The sequence below is a fragment of the Sabethes cyaneus genome, chromosome 3 (genome assembly GCF_943734655.1).
Source record: "Sabethes cyaneus chromosome 3, idSabCyanKW18_F2, whole genome shotgun sequence".
Classification (NCBI taxonomy): Eukaryota; Metazoa; Arthropoda; class Insecta; order Diptera; family Culicidae; genus Sabethes; species Sabethes cyaneus.
In genome coordinates this window covers 172,653,003-172,675,012 of record NC_071355.1, presented here as the reverse complement: position 1 = coordinate 172,675,012, position 22,010 = coordinate 172,653,003, and the positions used below count along the sequence as shown (strand labels likewise).

The 22,010-nt window shown below is 41.3% G+C and overlaps 1 protein-coding gene across 5 annotated transcripts in view; it reads right to left on the bottom strand.

The window, feature by feature from the left end:
• LOC128744590 (phosphatidylcholine:ceramide cholinephosphotransferase 1-like) overlaps nt 1–22,010 on the bottom strand; it is a 50,890-nt gene that overhangs the window by 16,138 nt on the left and 12,742 nt on the right. The window contains exon 1 of one of the 5 annotated variants that reach the window (XM_053841714.1): nt 18,705–19,431. The exons of 3 other annotated variants lie outside the window; for them this stretch is intronic. In XM_053841714.1, coding sequence (XP_053697689.1) covers nt 18,705–18,806 — 102 coding nt within the window. In that variant the 5' untranslated portion in view covers nt 18,807–19,431. Of the gene's footprint in view, nt 1–10,289; nt 10,534–18,704; nt 19,432–22,010 lie in introns of those variants that run through there. One more of the 5 variants, XM_053841715.1, reaches the window with a different exon arrangement.

The following is a 22,010-nucleotide window of genomic DNA, read 5'->3' as shown; positions in this document are numbered from 1 at the left end:
TGCAAACAGCCACAGTTATGAGATGATTTTGAACGATTGATAGCTAGAAACCATACAGAGCAGCAAATTTTGATCGCGTTTCTCTCGAAATCAGAATTTTGTCACTTGGTTCGGTCTGACTTAACACCGACCAAATATGTATAAGAAGAAGAAGAAAACGAAAACAGTCAATCTATCACTGAGCTGGATCTTCTCTCTCAGAATAAACCTAACTTAAAGCAAAAACATTCCATCAAGAAGACTGGCAACTCTGCCAAAAGTCGAGAGACAGTAGCAGCAACGCTATCTGCTGAGTTAAAGTTGAAATAACACATACTAGTGTGTGTAAATCAAAATATGGATGTACACAAACACGTATGCAATGCATTGCCAATTTAAGACCTATATTTTTATTTGGCGCTTAGAGTTTCCCTTCCTGACGGGTGATTCCAAATATCATCATCCTTGCCATGAGACCTTTTTTTTAAATTCATAACGCTTCAATCACTAGACTGATCTTAATAATTTTGATAGCAAATGAAAGGCATGATGATGAGCTTTTAAGAAAAAATATAACCTAAATGAGCTTTCTCAGTAAATATCATCTTCGGAATCTCGGTTTCGTACAAGATGATATTTAACCTCGGAACGCAATAGTTCAAAATACTGGACACAGTGGTAAGAGTACCAAAAAGAAGAGAGGAAGAATCATTTTTGGCGGCGTACAAGAAAACGATGTATGGAGACGAAGAATGAACTATGAATTCGCGCGTTACTACGGCGAACCCAGTAATCAGAAAGTGGTTAAAGCTGGTAGAATACTTCGGGCAGGATGTGACAACTATCCAACAAAAATGGTTTTTGCATCGAGTCCGGAAGGAACAAGACGAAGAGAGGCCCAGCGACCGAGGTAACAAGCCCAGGTGCTTACTTACTTTTTCGGCGACAATCCGCTTATCGAATCCATACCGAATTCAGGAGCCATCTCCACATTACTCGGTCTTGGGCTGCCACTCTCCAGTCGCCCCTAACACCCGCTGTTCTAGCATCCTCGTCAACAGCGCTCATCCAACGGGTACGGGGTCTGCCTCGAAGTCGTCGGCCTCTGTCGGGTTCTCTGCTAAATATTGTTTTCGCTGGTCTCTCATCCGGCATCCTTGCTACGTTGCCAGCCTGCCGTATTTAAGTCGCTTCACAATATCCGCATCTTTGTACACTTGGTATATTTCATGATTCATGCGCCTGCGCCACACTCCTTCGTCTAATATGCCGCCTAGAATTGATAGCAGGATCTTACGCTCGAAAACGCCAAGAGCTTGTCGGTCGCTCTCTTTCAACGTCCACGCTTCGTAGCCGTAGAGTACCACCGAATTAGCGTCTTATAGAGCGCGAGTTTTGCACGGAGTTGTAGGTTACGGGACCTCAGCTGGCTACGTAATCCGTAGAAGGCCCTGTTGGCCGCTATCCGCCTTTTTACTTCACGGCTCACATCGTTGTCTTGTCACATGTCGCTAACGTACCAAGGTAAACAAATTCGTCGACCACTGCAAAAGTATCTCCATTTATCACCGCCGCAGTTCCAACACCCGAAGGACTACTACGGTCTCTACCAGCCACCATATACTTTGTTTTGGTAGAATTTATGATAAGCCCTATCCTCGCAGCTTCCTCCTTAAGATGCGTGTACGCTTCTTCCACAGCTCTACGGTTAACACCGATGATATCGATGTCGTCCGCGAACCCTAGGAGCATATGAGATTTCGTGATGACCCAAGTAACAATTCAAAGCCACTTGGTTTTACTTGAATTTTATAAAGGTTTTATTGCGGTATGAATCATTACCACTGGATTTATTGTGATATTGCACAATACCAAGAGGATACGAGTCCAAACACACTTATAGCTAGCTAGAAAACCATAATAAAACTGTTAATAAAGCGAATTTATTGTGGTTGCTTATATTACCACGTTAAAACTTGTTGGCTGCACCACGTCTCTTATAAACTTACCATAAGTGTGGCGTAGCAACACAAAATGGCGCACCAATCAAAATTGATCTTATCGCGGTTACTTGTCAAACCGCAATAAATCTGCTAGTTTTATAGATCTATTAAAATGGTAACACCCTAACCAAACAGTTTTTTTGCTGCTATTATGAAGAATACCAAAGTTCAACACCAAAATCATTTTTTATGCGAAGCCATATTGCCATATTCTAGTATTTTGTTTTAGCTCGCAAACAACAATTCATCAAAGCAAAGTATTTTGCAGAAAGAAGGTCATTATCAATCGGTTTTCCTGTCAGAGAGAGCAACTAAAATGATTTTGCTAGAAATTGAGATTGACTAACTGAATATTTTCAGTTTGTTAAAACATCCAGTTTTCGAAAATTGAAAAATTTCAGTAGCGCGCTGGTTTTATCGACCTATCATATCAAAATTCACGATGAAATTAAATGCGCACATAGTGCAAACCAATGAAATTGCTTGAAATTTAAGAAATATTCTATGGGATATTTTATTCTGGTCGGTATAAACCAAATCGTTCAGAATGATCTGTAAGTAAAACTAAAACTTTTCTACTCACGGATATATTTTCAAGTTGACAAAGCTAGCGAACTTATCTGGCTTTTGCTAGAAAAGCGAAAAGCGAAAAGCTTTTTTAAATTATGGAGATGGCTGTCAAGCAGCGAAAGCTTAATCGGTTATATTGCTGCTTTTAGCAGAGCGTGATACGACTACTTGAGTTTATAACCTGATTCTTATAGCGGTTATGAAAACATTCTGAGGAGTGGGCCACTTGGTCAGAAAGCAGTTTTATAGCGGTCATCAGAAAGTTCCGGTGGAGCTCATAGTTACCGCTATACGAACGTAATAAAACTTGGAATTGTTACTTGGGGATGGTACCGCTTCTCTGCACGCCGGCCCTTCGAATAGCACCTTCCAATACAATGTTGAACAGCAAGTTCGATAGTCCGTCACCTTGCTTCAAACCATCTAACGTCACAAACGAGTCCGAAGTCTCACGCGCTATCCTGACGCTTGATTTTGAACCATCAAGGGTAGCACGTATCAGCCTAATCAGTTTTGTTGGAAAACCACGGTCAAGCATAATCTGCCACAGCTCATTTCGTTTAACTGAATCGTACACCGCCTTGAAGTCTACACACAAATGGTGAGTTTGCAAGTTGAATTCCTGGAATTTATCGAGGATCTGTCGAACATTTCATCCACCGTGGAGCTTCCCTCTCGAAAACCGCACTGGTATTCGCCAACAAAGGTTTCCTGTAACGGCCTCAGTCTGAGAAACAGGCTGCGGGAGAGAATATTGTATGCAGAATTGAGTAGAGTAATACCTCGATAATTGCTGCATTCGAGTTGATGGCCTTTTTGTAAATTGGGCATATGAGACCTTTCAACCAGTCCGTAGGTAATTCCTCCTCAGTCCATACCTTTAGTATAACCTGATGGATTGCACAATACAGCCGTTCGCTCCCGACTTTCAAAAGCTCGGCGGGGATGCCGTCCTTTCCAGCTGCTTTACAGTTTTTCAGCTCTCTCGCTGCTTTCCTAACCTCGTCCAAAGTTGGTGAATCCACAGCTTGTCCATCATCCTCAATCGTTATCCTGTTTCTGTTGACCGTTTCATCTTGTTCACCATTCAACAATGCATCGAAATATTGTTTCCAACGCCCAGCCACCTCCGATCTTTCGGTAACCAGGTTCCCCTCCTTGTCGTTGCACATAACAGGAGTTGGCACGGTCCGGTTCCCGATTCCGTTGATCGTATTAAAGAAGCTTCTTGTATCGCCTCCGCGAGAACGCGATTCCAGTGCTGACGTTTCTTACGACGGTGGAGTCTCTTTTCGGCAGCTCTAGCATCTCGGCATCTCTCTCTGCTCTGGCGTGTCACAGTTGTAGCCAAATGTGACTTCTGGCTCGATTCTTCTCATCAGTCACTCGCTGGCACTCTGCGTCAAACCACTCACTGGAAGTGACTGCAGCAGTAGTACCCAACACTTCCCGCGCTGTAGTACTGATCGCGTCGTGGATGTGTCTCCACTGTTCGTTCAGGTTTTCTCCGAGAGGTTCACTGATCCGCTCATCAATCTTCTCTGCAGCAACTCCCTCCGCCGATAACCGCCGAATGTTCAGTCGTATCTTCCTCGTTGGCTTCGATTTGAATACGTTGGCAAACCGGGCACGGATCTTGCTTACTACGATATAGTGGTCCGAGTCAACGTTTGGTCCCCGGAAGGATCGCACGTCTGCGACATCAGAAAAGTGCCGGCCATCAACCAGAACGTGGTCGATCTGAGAGCAGGCCTCTCCATAAGGGGATGTTTCCAGGTGTACTTCCGAATGTTCCATCGTGCAAAATTGGTACTACAGATAACCATTCCTCTGGCTGCAGCGAAGTTGATTAGCCTCAGACCATTGTCGTTTGCGGTAGGATGGAGGCTTTCTCTACTAATAACGGGACGACGGACGAAAGAACTCTTCACGTCCGACCTGTGCATTTGTATCCCCGATGACTATCTTTATGTCATGTCTTGGGCACTCTCCATATGTTCTGTCGAGAAGTTCATAGAACGCATCTTTTACGTCAACGGGCTTGTCGTTCGTCGGTGCATACACATTTATCAGACTGTAGTTAAAGAATTTGCCCTTAATTCTCAACACGCATAGACGGTCATTGATGGGCCTCCACCTAATGACACGCTTCATTTGTTTTCCATGTAATACGAATCCAACTCCATGCTCTGCTTTATCGCCGCAACTGTAGTAGATGTGATACTTGAATGTCGTGCCCGCAATAGGATCTACTGGGCGGAATTCGCGTTCTCCCGTCTTCGGCCACCGCACTTCCTGGATGGCTGCAACCTCGACCTTCATCTTCTGTAGCTCTCTTGCCAGGATACCCGCGCGTGCCGGTTCAAGTAGAGTCCTGACATTCCAAGTACCAAGTTTCCAATAATCGTTGTCCTTTTTCTTTTGCCTGGGTCCATGCCGATTATCCGGTTGTGGTTCCTTTCCTGAATTTCTCCTAGCGAAAGTTGTTTAAGCATACTGCCTTACTGGGGCTGCGATGCCTAGTCTCGCAGATAGGGCTGCTGTCTTGGGTATAGCTGGCGAGACACAGCGCTTCATAAGTCAGCCGTCCGCTCCGGATCAGTCGCTGTTGTATGCCGCCCCTAACCTGGGATACAGCCGCATACCTGGTACGGAAACGGCGATTCACCGTGCAGTGGAATCGCCGTCACGAGCCGCCCCTAACCTGGAGTCAGACGCTCACGGCTGGCAAGGCTGTTCCTTTCGCCAACACACTCAGCAGACACCAGGTGCACAAAGCAAAATAAAAAGGATATCGGAGGACCCGTAAAAGCTTCTCGTTTGGCAAGCACATTGCAACTATGGACTGTAACGTAAAGTAACACTTTCGTAACTTCTGGAAGATTGAATGCCTTCAAAAGGGGTTGCTGCCCTTTCTCAAACAGCATGAGATTGATTGCCTTTTCTGGTACGATATCGCTGTCACTATTTGAGCTCGAAAAAACAGTTGTACAACGACAATGGAGTCACTGTGGTTCCCAAGCAATAGAATTCGCCCCATACTCCGAAACTTACCACAATAGAATCAAAATAATGGTCGCAGTCGCAATGGTCAAACCTTCCGACAAAAAAAATACCCCGAAACTAAGGGTTCGATTAAGGAATACTGGTCAATTGTGGAACCAGAAAAGTAGACCTGCAAGCAGGGCAGCGTGAGCTCGGATAGACTGGTCAAGGGCGCTAGTTCTTGAAGGCGCCAAAATGGGCCTGGACTTCAGCATAGCACTAGCAAAAGTGTAACGAAGTGTTGGAATACAGCTACAAAATGAATAATTGTCAGATTTATATCTTGCATGTCAGATAGAGTAGCAATTATTTTTCATTACTTCCTGAACTTCCTTATAGGCATTGATTCAACCAAATTGTGACACATGCTGACTTTCTCACGTACCTATTTACATTTTATTTACCATATTAATTTCCTAGATTGGGCTTTCCCTATATTTCGGAGCGGTTTATCAAAGTTTCTGGTTCATGAACATAATAATTAAGCATTTTGAACAAACTGTATTTATCGTGTATTGAGTTGCTGGCAATTGAACATTTTCAACCATTTTTAATACAGTAAAGGCGTCCAGAAAATTCTTGTATGTCTTCCGCTTTTCTTGTATCTCAACTTTCACTCATTATTTATACATCAAACAAACTGATAGTTGTCCTAGCGTATTGAACTTTTTTTCTAATCAGTGGGAGTACTGACAGATGAGAAGGTAGCGTTAAATATACTCATTAACTAGAAGATTTCTTGAGAACAACCTTACTCCTATTTTTGATACCAGTTTTATTTATATAGGGTATGAAATGGAGAGAGTTACCTGGAAGGAGCGTCAAACATAGCTCTGGCTCTCTCAAGCTCCCACCTGGCGCCTCCACGCAGATCTAAGTCAAATGATGACGGTCGATGGCCTTACCCGGAAATGCTTCATGTACTTACTGAAGCAGCTAAGCTAGGAGGTGCGAACTAGAGCGCCTGTTCTCCAGGTGAGGGGCGGCTCACACAGCGTCTGTCTCGTAACGGGCGGCTGAATATGAAATGCTGTATCCCGCAAGCTATACCTAAGATGGCAGACCCATCAGCGGGATGTAGGTATCGCGACCCCGGTGAGGTAGTATACCGAAAACTTAATTACCACGAACAACGAACAAAGAAATTCAGGACAGAACAATCGGTATAGGACACGGCAAGGGACAAGGAAACGATTAAGGGATAACGATTGGAAACTTGGTACCTGGAATGTCCGAACTCTCCATGAACCGGCACGGGCTGGCTTGCTTGCTCGAGAGCTGCATCAACTCGGAGTGGAGATCGCTGCTATTCAGGAAGTTCGGTGGCCAAATTCCGGAGAAAGGGAGTTCCGTGCAGTAGACCCTATTGCAGGCACTTCTTTTAAGTACCACATCTACTACAGTGGCGGTAAGAAAGCTGAACATGGAGTCGGTTTCGTAGTGTTGGGAAAACAAAAGCAACGAGTTATCCGGTGGAGGCCCGTAGATGACCGTATATGCGTGTTGAGGATTAAGGGCAAATTCTTCAACTATAGCCTAATCAACTTATACGCACCGACAAATTATAAATCCGATGATGCTAAAGACGAGTTTTACGACAAGCTTGAGAGGACTATGGAGAGTGCCCAAAACACGACGTGAAAATCATCATCGGAGATGTAAACGCGCAGATCGGGAGGGAGGAATTCTTCCGTCCAGTTATTGGAAGACATAGCCTGCATCTGTCGACCAATGATAACGGTCTGAGGCTCATAAATTTTGCCGCGGCCAGAGGGATGGCGATCTGTAGCACCTACTTTCCACGTTTGAATATTCGGAAACAAACCTGGAGGCATCCAAATGGAGACTCTAGCTCTCAGATCGATCATGTCTTGATTGACGGTCGACACTTTTCGGATGTTATCGATGTACGGTCTTTTCGTGGACCAAATATCGACTCTGACCACTATCTCGTAGTGAGTAAGATTCGCGCAAGGCTGTCGAACACGGCAAAAGCTCGCACTGAAAGGACGCTGCGTTTCAACATCCAGCGGTTAACGGCAGACGGCGTTGCAGTGGAGTACGCCAGGAAGCTTCACCAGCGAATCGCAGAACAGCAGGTAGAAGAAGAAGAAGATATAAATGGGCTGTGGAGGAACATCCATGGTGCCATCCAAACAACAGCGAGAGAGGTGGTAGGCACGACGCGTGGAAGACAGCGTAACAGCTGGTTTGATGCCGAATGCCAGAGAGTGACAGACGAAAAGAACCAGGCCAGGAGTCGCATGCTCACTGCGGCAACGCGTCAAAACAGAGAGAGATACAGAGAGACTAGAGCTGCGGAAAAAAGAATCCATCGTCTAAAGAAACGCGAGTACGAGGAGCACGTGCTTGCCGGCGCAGAGGAGCGATACGCCAGCTACGACACACGGAGTTTCTATAAAACGGTGAGAAGCAGGAATTTTGCCATGCCTGTGATGTGCAATGATAGTGCTGGCAACCTGCTTACCGACAAAACGGCGGTAGCAGCCAGGTGGAAGGAGCACTTCCAAACACTATTGAATGGAGAGGTAAATGAGGAGATCAGCAGGGACAGGATAGAAATTGTAAGCGATGGTCAAGCTGTGGAGCCACCAACACAGGAGGAGGTTAAGAAGGCAATCAGTGAGCTGAAAAACGGTAAGGCTGCTGGGAAGGACGGTATCCCGGCTGAACTTCTAAAAGCGGGGAGCGAGCGGCTGTACGAAGCAATCCACCGGATCATTGTCAGGATCTGGGAGGAAGAACAAATGCCGGAGGAGTGGTTGGATGGCCTCATTTGCCCAATTTTCAAAAAGGGACATCGAATGGAGTGTAAAAACTATCGAGGAATTACATTGCTCAATTCTGCCTACAAGGTGCTTTCCCGTATCCTGTTCTGCAGACTGAGACCGTTAGCGGAGTCCTTCGTCGGCGAGTACCAAGCTGGTTTTCGTGAGGGTCGCTCCACGACGGATCAGATGTTTACCCTGCGCCAGTTGCTAGACAAGTTCCGGGAGTACAACTTGCAGACACACCATCTGTTTGTGGACTTTAAAGCGGCATACGATTCAGTTAAACGAAATGAGCTGTGGCAGATAATGCTAGAACATGGTTTTCCGACGAAACTAGTTACGCTGATTCGTGCGACGCTGGATGGATCCAAATCATGCGTTAGAATAGCGGGTGAGACCTCAGCTGCTTTCGTGACGTTGGATGGACTGAAGCAAGGGGACGCACTCTCTAACCTGCTATTCAACATTGCCTTGGAAGGTGCATTACGAAGAGCAAACGTGGAAAGGAATGGAACTATCATCACGAAATCTCACATGCTTCTTGGTTTTGCGGATGACGTCGATATCATCGGAATCAACCGTAGAGCAGTAGAAGAGGCCTTTAGGCCCTTTAAAAGGGAAGCTGCGAGATTGGGACTTACCATTAATACCGCCAAAACGAAGTACATGGTTGCTGGTAGGGAACGTGGGAGCTCAAGTGGTGTTGGTGCCGAGGTGGAGTTAGATGGGGAACGATATGAAGTAGTGGAGGAATTTATATACCTTGGTACACTCGTGACATGTGACAACGATGTAAGCCGCGAAGTGAAACGACGAGTTGCAGCCGCGAATCGGGCTTTCTACGGATTACGTAGCCAGCTGAAGTCCCGTAGTTTGCAAATTCGCACAAAACTGGCGCTCTACAGAACACTAATCCTCCCGGTGGCCCTTTACGGACACGAATCATGGACGCTAAAGGAAGCTGATCGGCGAGTGCTTGGGGTTTTTGAGCGTAAAATTCTGCGATCTATACTTGGTGGCAAAATGGAAAATGGAGTGTGGCGCAGACGCATGAATCACGAGCTGTACCAAGTATACAAATATGCTGATATAGTGACGGTAGTGCAATGTGGCAGGCTGCGGTGGGCTGGACACGTGGCCAGAATGCCCGATGAAAGAGTAGCCAAAACTATTTTCAGCAGAGAACCAGGAAGAGGCCGTAGACTCCGAGGCAGACCCCGCACCCGGTGGGTGTGTGCTGTCGAAGACGATGCACGTTCAGCTGGTGTTCGTGGGGATTGGAGAACGGCAGCCCAGGACCGACGGTACTGGAGGACTATAATTCGTTCGGCGCAGGATCGGTAACGGACCTTAGCCACTAAAGTAAAGTAAGTTTATTTATATAAGTAAAATCATCAATCATCGAGGAAGTGCGGAAAGTTTAGAGTCCACAACTATCCCGCCTCTAAATACACGCCCATAAAAAAATTTTCTAAGATAGGTAACAAACTTTTTGTATCATTTACTATTTAACCACAGTCTATAAATCCCTATTTTCATAAATTGGATTTTCTCAGAATTAAAGAACTGAGTTTTCTTCACTATATGATATGCTTGCCTTAGAAACAACTTCTACCTGAAAACTGTATTCCCAACGAAACTTTAGAACCACACTGGTTGGAGTCGCGAGACTCCAAGATATCATATTCTACTGCCACTAAATGAAAATACATAACACTCAGTGAATTATCAGTTTCTATCCGCACACACAAGCAGTTGCAATTTACTTTTATTTTGTTTCGCAAGGTAAATACACAAACAAACAAAAAAACACAAGTGGCACCGAAGGGTATTCCAAACAAGCTTACGTTTAGATAAGTTACTCAAATTGCTTGAATAATAATATACATTAGATACTAGCCTTGCATAGAATGTAATCCAGTAAATTTTGAACTACTTTGCCGGGAACCGCCGGCGTATGATACCGAACAGTAAACTTCATGGTCTTTATTTATCACTTTACTACGCGGCACTACCAAGCTTACGTTTGCCCTGCCGCGCGGCACAATTTGTCGATCCGTCAGTACGCGAGTACCGAATGAAACTGATTTCTTCCAAAGCAAGATGACCAGGTGATAAAAACGAAATCATAAGTAGGTAGACACATCCTGTACACTTACATGATATACATATTCAGTTGGTGTGTTGGTGGAGGAAGGCTTTAGGCAAGCTCAGCGGAACGATGTTATCTGTTTATCTGCTAATGGAGGGTGATTTGTCTGCTAGGTGCCTGTCATGATTAAACAAGTAGTAGATAGAGCTATACCTACATGAATACAGGTGACGCAAACGAAGCGCGCTTTTCTCATGCAAGGACATATGGAACGAATCGCGACATGACACGCATTAGTGCCGGTGTAAAATCTTTGTTGAAATTCGGGACGGCCATACGAAATCTAAATGCCTTTACATCATTATACTCTTTCATTCGTAAAGTTGTTCCTTTGTCAGTCGGACATTAGACAACTATTAATAAAATGAGTAAAGTTTGTCAAAATTTAAATATAGAACGAATAACAGCCGGAGCCGATTGACAGCAATGTCTGCATTCGATTCACGGTTCTTTTTTTTGCTTTTCTCTCTAAGGAAAAACTTACACTTGTTTCTTATGCTTCTGCATTACCGGTTTCGGAACTTCGACAAAAACTTCATAGATTTTATCCGCTCGTAGTGAAAGTCATATAAATTATATCGTATCATGTCAAAGGTGATCAGTATCATCAACGTAGTGAAACCTTTTTGAGCGAATGTTTTTGAAGAAGCAGTAATGTTGCCTTTTCTGTTCACAATGGGTTGAATGACTCTTTTTTATCAAGATTTGTCGAGATGCAAAGATTCTATTCAATGAATCATGTGATGAAAAGAGATCACATAATGTTAGAAGGAATCATTTGATTTCTGTCTTCCTATTATTTGTTGTATTTGTCATGAAAAGTTTGCATAGAAAAAGAAGAAAGATGGGTTCCCCATGCCTGCCCCTTTAGTCTGTTTAGAGCGTTTAGAGCGTTAATATTTGAATAGAAATCGTCTTATGGAGCATCTTACTGATGACTGTAAGAAAAATTTTACCATCAAAATTGCGCAATTGCTCATAAAAGTGCAATTTTAGATTGAATCGTTTTGGTGTCTTTAGCGCACTTATTGTTGGGATTACAACGAAAAGATGCGCTGAAGATAAATTTGTTAATTTAGTCTTGCGATCAACAATGATTTTGAAAAGAGTCATGTGGATATCGATAATTTGTAAGTCAGAAAATTTGCAACTGTTAACACCTGTCTCAGTATGTCAATAAAGGCATGAGTGGGAGTACAAATCGTTTTATGACGCTAGTTGACAGTGTGCTTGAAGTTTCAACATCATCAATAAATTCCAAAATATGAAGAAAATCGTGATCAAAAATAGTTGTTGGCCGCTGGAGTATTGCAAAAATGATCGAAATGTTGATTTGAAATATTTAATAACCAACGACAATGATCTCGCCACAGTGCATGAAGTTGCTTCGTCAATTTATTTGCTTTCACTAAACGCGTTTGACATATGAAAGTACCTTGAATTTTCATTAATATCCTCGTAACGAAACTCGTCACGAGAAGACGTTTCCAGGTATCAAGGTAGCCGGGAGGGTTACTTTGCAGTTCAAAAAGCAAAATATAAGTTTTATTTCACGAAAGTATTTACCCATTGAACACTCCAACACTACACTCTGTAAACAAACAATAAGCAAATACCATTTATCACAGTCAGAAAATACACTGTTAATAGAGCGCCGATAAAGCCAGCTGGTAACTAGTCAGCACAGCATCGCAGACGTTGGATAAAATGATTATTAGCACTGAGGCGGTAATGAATCCCCAAGAAATAAACAACCACAGCGGTAGCAATAAGTTTTATTCCATCCAGGATGATTGGATTTTAACAATTATTATGTACATTAGAAAGGTCGAGGAATATTTTTCGTTTCTCAACACAGCTCAATCGATCGGCATTAAATTAATCTACATGATCGATTCCATAGACTCGGTTCGTAGTTATCAGAAGCTACGCATATACATATGTGTCGTTTCTTTGTCAGCTATTTTTACATATCGCTCCATTTACCTGCATTACTACGAAAGCCACAAAAAGGAATGCTTATCCAGCCCTTTGCCCAGTTTTCGGCGCTTTCTGTTTACATACAAAGCATCATTCAAAAATCCAAATCAACGAAACTGTAGTGTAGCCATTTGAACATTAGAACAAGATTTTTGCACAACACGAGTAAACTCTCAGTGTTTTTCACAAATTCGACGCTATGAAATTCTCACACACAGGATATAAATGATAGTATCTGGAAATCTATCGTCTTGTCAAAGATTGTTTTTGTCAGCTAGCGATCGATCAAACAAGCTATGGTACTACTTAATTAAAACCTTTTATTTTTTTAGGTCGTTGCCATCCAAATTATCTGTATCAGTATCACACTCAAATCTACTCAACCTCAAGCGTAATAAAATGATGCATCGGAAGTGAGTCAACCCCCTAGTCGCGTTCTGGATTATCAGGATCAGGATAATCCCGAACACCGAACACCGAACACCGGTGATTTTCTGGATTGAAATAATATCGACAAATCACGAAGAAGCAGACCGAGCAGACCCGATAAGTGACGCGTGGTTAGTGGATTTGTACGCACACATAATACAATGTACCTTACTGACATTTTTGGCGCCAGAAAAGCTAATTACATTTCGCGGTGCGAAATGTTCACTTCGTGCATATCTGATTAAGATCTGCAATATTAACGTTTCTTTTGGTATATTCAGTTTTATCTAAGTTTTCAGTTTCCAATAAGTGAAACCTGAGTTCCATCACAATGGTTTATCAAAACTAGTAGATCAAATACAAATAGGCATCATACCCAAGCCATGATTAGGAATGAACACTTTACTCAGAAAAGTTCAATGTTGGCCAAAAAAAATGGTATCGCAATAGCAAATTTAGTGCTTTTGCGACGTCACAGTGATGTTCCCCATTTCCCCGTAAAAGGCCATAGATAAGATTTCAAATGCCATTCACGGGATAACGATACATCGAATGAATTGCGCTCCAATTACCGAAAACGTGCGATTTCCATAAATGGGAATGGAGAATCTTATCTTTAATTCTTATCTACAAGTAATACGAGGGGTTTGAAATTTTTTATGGAAGTTGCAAAGTTCAACCAGATCAGTCAAACTTCGATTCGTAATCATACCCACGAAGATGCGTAAAATTTTTAGCTGAATCGGTCAAGTTTAACCTGCGTCTTAATGAACATTGGTGGGATCAAGAGGTTAACCCTCGAACGGGCAACATCGGAAAAACGATGTGATCAAGCTAATGACTATTTTTTCGTCGAAGTATACTCAAAAGAAGCGCAAGTTTCGGTTTTCATGCAAAAATAATTATCTGAAGGAGCGCCAGGTGAGAAGCAATCAAATTTCTCTTTTTCGTTTTTTATGCCCAACACACCATCCAGATATTTTTCCAATTCAAATATATTACAAACTTTAAATAAAGCATGTAAATTACTTATAAAGATGTCCAATTGGACATTTTAAAGCAAAATTTGAAGCCAAGTGCCAACAAAATGGGATTTAATCAGAGGTTCAAGTTTTACCGAGACAACGACCTAAAGCACAAAGCACTTAAGAAACGCACATGGTTACTTTACAACTGCTCAAAACTTATTGATACTCCACCACAATATCTCCAGACAACAATTCCATTGAAAACCTTTTGAAATATTTCGACAAAAAAGTTAGAAGCCATCATATTTGTAACAAAAACGATCTTAGAAAGTACTTGATGAACGAATAGGATCAAATTCCCACCGAATACACAAAAAAAAATCGGAGACAGCATTCCAAAACGACTAAAGGCATATTTTTTTGAAACGGTGGTTCTACAATTGATGAAGGGACGGTAGGCGAAAGTAAGGAAGATTTTTTATTGAAATGGAGGAGAAAAAGTGGAAAGGTGAGGGGGGGGGGTTATTGGTAGCTACGCTTAACAAGTTGTCGTTGTGACTCCTACTTTTTGTCCAATGCTGGAAGGTGCATGGGTCGAACCAAGCTATAATCTGAGATTATAACCGGATTCGAACCCACAACACCCGCCAGGGCATGTATTTGTACCTTTGAACCATAGAAGCGCTGGACAAAAGGAGACTGCGCAACCCTCCTTATTATGCTAGCGACATGGGTTGGGTTATTTTTAGACACAAATTGTGCCTCTTCCTCCGTCTACTGTAGAAATCACCGACCGAGAAGTTTAATCTAACCTTGTTTTTACTGGCGGGACGCCGATACTATGCAGGTCCTTGCGACTTACAAGGTACTGCGTGTGACGCTGTTCATCTGTCAGTGTGTTTGCCGCGATTCTCAGCGCGGGGTTTCGGGGATAGGCTCCGTTCCTATGAAATAGACCAAACCTCGTGTTTTTAGTCTTGACCTTGAAATGCGGTCAAGCACATACAGTAATGACCCGATTTTGTCACCCCCATGATGAATTTAGAGGTGACAAAAACGGGGCAGTGACTAAATCGGGTATTTTTTCATTTTTTTTTTTTTTGCAGATAACTTAGAACGAACTACATATACTTCATTCTGATCACTTTTAGGACATGTCGCACTTCTTTCTACCTCTCTGTGGACATTTGTCACCTTTTCACAGCACTCCCAAAGGTATGAAAACACGCGTTTTTTAATTGCGCCGAAATGGTTGATTATACTGGTTAACTATGTTCAGAGAAATTTCACAGCGTAAGAAGCTCTTTCTTATGGTATGAACGATTCTTTGATTAACCCCCCTAAAAGTAAGACAGAATATTTATTTTTCAAGCAGTAAGAGATAGAGCAAAACAATGTTCTACAAAACTTTTGAGATTATTATAAAGAACTTTGTCAAAGAAAGTAACCTTCTAGCTATTATAGTTGTGGAGATAAGAAACAACTTTTGTGGAAACTCCACGATAATCAACTTGTTGAACACAATTCTTTTCACAGTGTTTTAAGACATTGGTCATACTAAGCTTTTGATAAATCAAAAGCGTGACAAAATCGGGTAAAAAACGTGACAAAATCGGGTCAAAAACGTGACAAAATCGGGGGTGACAAAATCGGAGAGTGACAAAATCGGGTTACCACTGTATTAATATTTTTTTGAAATGGTGGTTCTACAATTGATGAAGGGGCGGTAGGGGAAAGTAATGAAGAATTTTTTAAAATGGAGGGGAAAGAGTGGAAAGGTGAGGGGTGAGGTGATTGGAACGGGAAAATTGTCATTTTCGTTTCGTTTTGCAACAAACAATATTTTATTTGCAGTAGAATGTGCTTTACATCCTGTTGTGTAGATTTTCAAATGAATAGCTTTCGTATGAAACATAGAAAGTGAGCGTATAATATAGAAGATTGAAAAAAATATCTTGTAACGCATATATTTCTTTGAAATTTTTTAATGTGCAATCCTCAATGTGTAGTACAGCTGCAACGATAATAGATAGACAGGTTAGGAGGAAAAAAGGGTATGAATATATTGGTAACGAAAACATAGTAAACAGTGCTGATGCTAACAGAAACCACGTCACAACGTCGAAAGCTGTTATGTGTTTCATAACTAAATATGGAAATATTAAAGTTATTGGCAGTAAAAAAGTCTTTTTTTGAATTGATTCTTTATATATTGCCGGAAAAAAACTATTCGAAGCATATAAAAAGTGATTGGAAGCTAAGCGTTCCTTTCTTGCTACTGATTTTGGGAAACTATCTTCAAATGATTTTAGTGTTTATTTATTTACTGTGTTTTCCAAATACCTCCCTTCGTTTGAATTTCTTGATTCACTGCTATTTTGAAGAGTGTCTACGTTAACAGTGTCGAGCTAGTTTCAAAGCCGGCAATTCTACATTAATGCCTGAGCAGCTCTCTCACTAAAAGCAACCAGGACACCATCACTTTTATGTTCATCTGGAGATCTCATCTGGATCAGAAAGTCCATAAAGTCACTTCCTTGGACATTATTTTACAGATAACAATCGATAGTGTCGCAAACAACTGTCATAAAGATGTTGGAGACCTCCGATTTTGTAGTTTTCATCGAATTGCACTCAATACCAAAAGCACACATTCTTATGACGATTGTCGTGAACCTTGCCAAAAAATCCTTCAATTCTAGCTTACTTTTTATAAATATTTTCTTCCATGAAGTTATTGAACTGCCTTCTAGCTGCCTTGATAGCCGGTAACATTTCATTTTTCTGAAAATAAACGTCGGTGAGAATTTGTTTAAAATTTTCTCCACTTTTTTCTTTCTGGAATAAACATTGAAAACGGATCATTTTTCTCAGTATGTCCCGCGGTCATGATAAAATTGAAAGTCTTTCACGAAGTTTCGTCTCAACAGTTCCAAATCGGGTACCGCTGCTGCTGGCCTGATAAATGAATAAGCACTACCGATTGGCCCTAATACCTTCAGCTCGCGGTAGAAACGTTGAAGCATCATGGTAATTGGTAAACGATTCCGTCCGGGACAGCGTACGACTATTTCCAAAAAATAATTCCGGAACAACGTGTAGAAGTATGTAGATTTGAAGTATGAACTCTGCAAATGATTATCACCAAAACAAACGTGACGAAATCCCCGACCGCTTTGATTGATTTTCCTGTACATATATGAAGCACGTGCTACTTTTTCACATTTTCTTCAACACTAAACAATCATCTGCCTAACCTGTGCTTTATTATCATTGGTACAGCTGCTCTTCAAGCGCTCTTCAAATGAAATATGTATTTCATGAAGTGCAGTTTTCCAATGATTCGGGAGCTTCGTACGAAACACTTCAAGGCTCGCTATGAGATTAAAAATAATGAAGTGTTTCGTTGCCTTGATCGCCTCAAATACAACACATGAGTGAGGCTCTTGCAAACCTGCTCAAAACATACGTCTTTGCGGGAGACTGCAAATCTCTATGACCTATTACGTTTCTTTTAGCAAATTTACTAATTTTAGGGTAATCTACCACTTTTCTGAAAAGAAAAGTCTTGGACACATGTAAATAACCAAAGTTTGTATCTCCCTAATCGGGGGATTCACGATCACACTAAAAGTGTAAATAGATGCTCTATATTTTATTAATAAACTACTCCAAAAACAGTACCCTTGAAAAATTACGCATTTTGTACGCAATAGCTAATGATCAAGTTTTTGCGGTTCGGCACCACTGTGCGGCGAATGCTTCTTGATCAGAATGTCTTGAATCCGTCGTTGAATATCCAGATATTCTTATCCGTGTGCCGTGTTGTTGTCAGTGGTGACCACAAAACATTAGTTTAAAGGTACTCTTCGGAATTTCCCGAAAATCTTCAATAGATAACATTTTTTGGAGAAATATGCGGCCAAATTGCAGCCTACCTCTCAAATATTAAATGTAATCACAAATATTGTTAGTATACAAATACAATCACAAACAATATTGCTGTGATAGAGTTAGTGAACTCGAAATTAATAACACTGCATCCGACATATTTTAAGTACAGCGGTTTATTTTTAGAGTTATCCCTCAATAAATATTTTCAAACTACATAATGTAAGGTCATTCTTACCTTTACCTACGTATTTGTATTTGCAAGTGTGTTTATACAAGTTTGTTCATACAAAAAATATATTAAAAACAGAACAACAGCAAATCACAACTCAATAACGTTTAATGCTGGGACACACTGTTAGGAAAAATTGGAAAAAGACTAAGAAATAATATTTACATAACTGAGGGTCAATTTTTCTTAGTTTCAAATGCGATGGTTGCAAAACTTTCAGAAGTTTTTATCTTCAGAGAATCAAGTCTACCTGTACGTGATCCAATATTTGAAATGTAAATTCACCACCGATGCTTCAACACTGTAAGTGTAGCACGGCAAATATTCGATTTAAAACTAAATTTTAATCGTTTGGATGCAACTTCTCAAAACTAACAATTGACCAAACGGTTTCTCACAAACGTTCAACTACACTCATATCGCGGTTTTATTGGGAAATTGCCAAGTTTTAAAACAGCAACCGCAAATGAAAACACAAACGTTGTGTTTAATTATAGAATTCGATACTCTCATAGTTTATCCATAGACGTAGAGGTTAGATGTAGGAAGAACCAATAGCAATCAGCAATCAAATGCTGGGACTGAGGTTGAAAAAACATCCCTTGTGACTGGCATAATATTAAACTGCCGTTACACTTGTAACCAGTTTCGATAGCTACTTACTTCGTAGTGCATTTTTCTAAACGTGGAACAATTGGAGTACAACTTGTCGTAGATAACTTTATGTAATCCTTTTTTCACCTTATGCACATAATTGGTTGACATTATTCACATGTATTAATTTTCTATTTCAACAGTTCACTCGATTTACTACAACAATTCCAACGTTCAGAATAATCTGATTAGTTTCCTCTTTTAGGAGACATATCAGCCTTGAAAGGGGCAAATTCCTCTTTTATTCACATGGACAAGACACACACTATCGTGGCTTCTTTTGTTGTTGATCTCTACTGCTCAGCTCAGTTCAGCGTCATGGATTTCTTTACGTTCATTGCACTTCACTTTCTATACATATTTTCGTACGAAACATACGAGTGACTGCTAGCAGGTGAAGCCTTAGAAAAACTACGCACTATGTTACCCATTCGGGCATGCTTCTCGAATTTACTGCAAACCAGAGCAAAGTAACTGTTTTTAAATTCCAACAATGTGAAGCAAACGGGTAAACAAAACAGACGAAAATCCACCACACTCGCACGGTGTAAAGATAAATCGGATGTGGGGGCACGCGATAATTTATGCCGGGTATTAATTTGGATAAATATTATTAACTTCCGATGTCTGCGACCACGACGACAAGCGACTACTTCAGCGAGCAAAGTTATTGCGATGACTGATTCCTCGCGCGTACTTGTCGTACCGTTCGAAAGGTTCACTACTGCTGACTGCGGCTGCGAATTGTATCTCTCTCACGTTGCTTTACATACACCTACCTATAGTAAGTAAGACGGACTCTAATGCTGCTTTACGAGCCGCCGCGTCGACACTATAGGACAGTGTATAAGAAACGCAAAATATACAAAACACGGAAGGTTTTATATACACACAAGCGCAGCCGCTGCTGATAGTGGAAGAAATACAGGCGGGTCTTCATTAGTGCCGATCTGAGAGTGCCGCATGTGCACGCTAGACCCTAAAAATCTCCTGCATGTGCATTTGAGTTTCAATCGTTTAAGGACATTTTCCGATTTAGTGCTACTTCGCATACCCTTAATTCCTTTGGAAAAATACCAATTATTTTATTTTATTTTTAAGCCTTCATAACTTTTCAAAAACACGAAAGAAAAAGGATTTGGAACGAAAAATTATTATTCGCGCCAACTAACGATGACGGATGATTCGAACATATGCTAGCTTCAACCGTAAATATTTGCGAGTAAACAACCAACAGCTGAGTTCTGCTGAGCTGGCGGGTTATTTTGCTAGAAGCCATAGCAGAGAAAACTTTTAAATAGATCAAACAAACAAAATAAGTATGTGTGTATCCATTATTGAATCTATTATTGAATCAAATCCACGATTGTACGGAATAGTTAAGACAAGAAAAATCAAATAAACTTGCGACAAGAATTGGCTCATAAACACAATAAACTTTAAATTTAAAGTATATTGTAGTATGTATAAATTTTAATAATTTTCTTTACTAAACCAGAAAAGATAAATGACCAAAGCAATCGAGTGAATTTTAAATCTTGATAACAAAAACATTTAATTATTGCTGAAATAGTTGCGACATAAATTAATTCACTTAAGAACGAATGAAATATAAACGATCTAAACTTTTCATTTTTCCGTGGTACTAAATTTCTGACTACACAGTTGTACTGGAGTCACCTGCTAGAGATGTAACACACCTTGCACCGTCTGATAGAATACATTGGATTAGGAGCGATGTATCTGGTGTACCTCTTATGTGATGGTTATCGAGAGAGAGAAAGAGCGCTTGACAGCCGAGCAGAGAATCGGCAGTTTACGGATAGACACGCGAGCGATCAGATCGGTACAAATGGCGACGAGAATAAAAATGGGTAAGTTCAGTGGATAAAAATAGTGGAAATAAGTTAAAAAAATTCAATGGATGCAATATGAAGAATTCTTCCCGGTAAACTAGCCGGAAAGGAATAAGTGAGTCGTACGTGATGTACGCGATATATTACACAATTTAGCACGGATAAAAATTTAGTATCGCCGAAGAAAAAGATGGCCGATGAAAGCAAGGGCAGAGCGCTACTTGCTGGATAAGCCAGGCAAGTGAATTTAGATTTGTTTAGTACGGGTCAGTGCGAGCTTTTCTTTAGTTGAGTAGTTTAGTTTGATTATGTAGGTGTGCTACGAGACGCACTTCATGTTTGATTTCAACTTCGGTCATGAGCTGTAGTTCCTCCGTGCGGGCGGGGAGCATTAGGAGAGGCACTTGTAGTATTGCCTTTTAATGTTGAAGCTGATGTTGATTTACATGTTTTTATTATGTAGAGCAATTGCGGTTGTTCAGACTTTTTAATTGTAGCATGCTTTGCTGGTGGGGATGGAGTGCACTTGGATTGTTTTCGTGTCGAGTTTGGTTAATGGATTTGTTGGATGTCTCAAAAAAACAAATAAACAGATGTGCGACAATCCTATGGAGTGTCTGATTTGTGAGTGATGTTATATATGGGCAAGATATATGACGTCAACAGATACCTATTTCATGAAAGTATATGGCACAAGAACTGAATGTGTGGATAAAACGCATTATGTATATGGGTAGCACATAGCGGTGCATGTATGTGGGCAGCACATACGGATGCAAGTATGTGGGTAGCAAATACCGATGCGAGTGTGTGGGTAGCACATACAGAGGCAAGTATGTGGGTAGCACATACGGAGGCAAGTATGTGGGTAGCACATACCGGTGCGTGTATGTGGGCAGCACATACCGAATGCAAGTATGTGGGTAGCACATACGGATGCAAGTATGTAGTTAGCACATACGGATGAGCGTAGGGTTGGCTCACGCCAATGTAGACATTGGAGTAGCACAGTTGATGTGTGGGTAGCACACACTATATGTGTAGGGAACACATACAGATAAGCTATCGTGTGGATGGCTAATGTGATTAGAACGACATGTGGGGAACACATGGGTGATGTGTAGATTGCACGCGCATGTCGCACGTTTTAGAAACGTCAGTCGTTGGACCTTTCGCATCAGGTCGTGGCACCCGGTTGATGGCTTAAGTGGAGTTATGTTTTAGAATGTTTGGTATTGAATAAGATTGCAGAAAAGGGGGATGATAGAGCCCCTTGTTGATTGCCGGACGTATTGATTTGCAAAATCATTATGAGAAGTGGTTTCACTACTAGGTTGTCGAGTAAAGATGAAAGCGGAAGCCACTGAGCGGACGAGTACGCTTTAATAATCCTTTCAGTTGATAACAGTTATACCCCTAAAACAGGCAAGCGAAGTGAAGAATACTTGGACAAGTATAA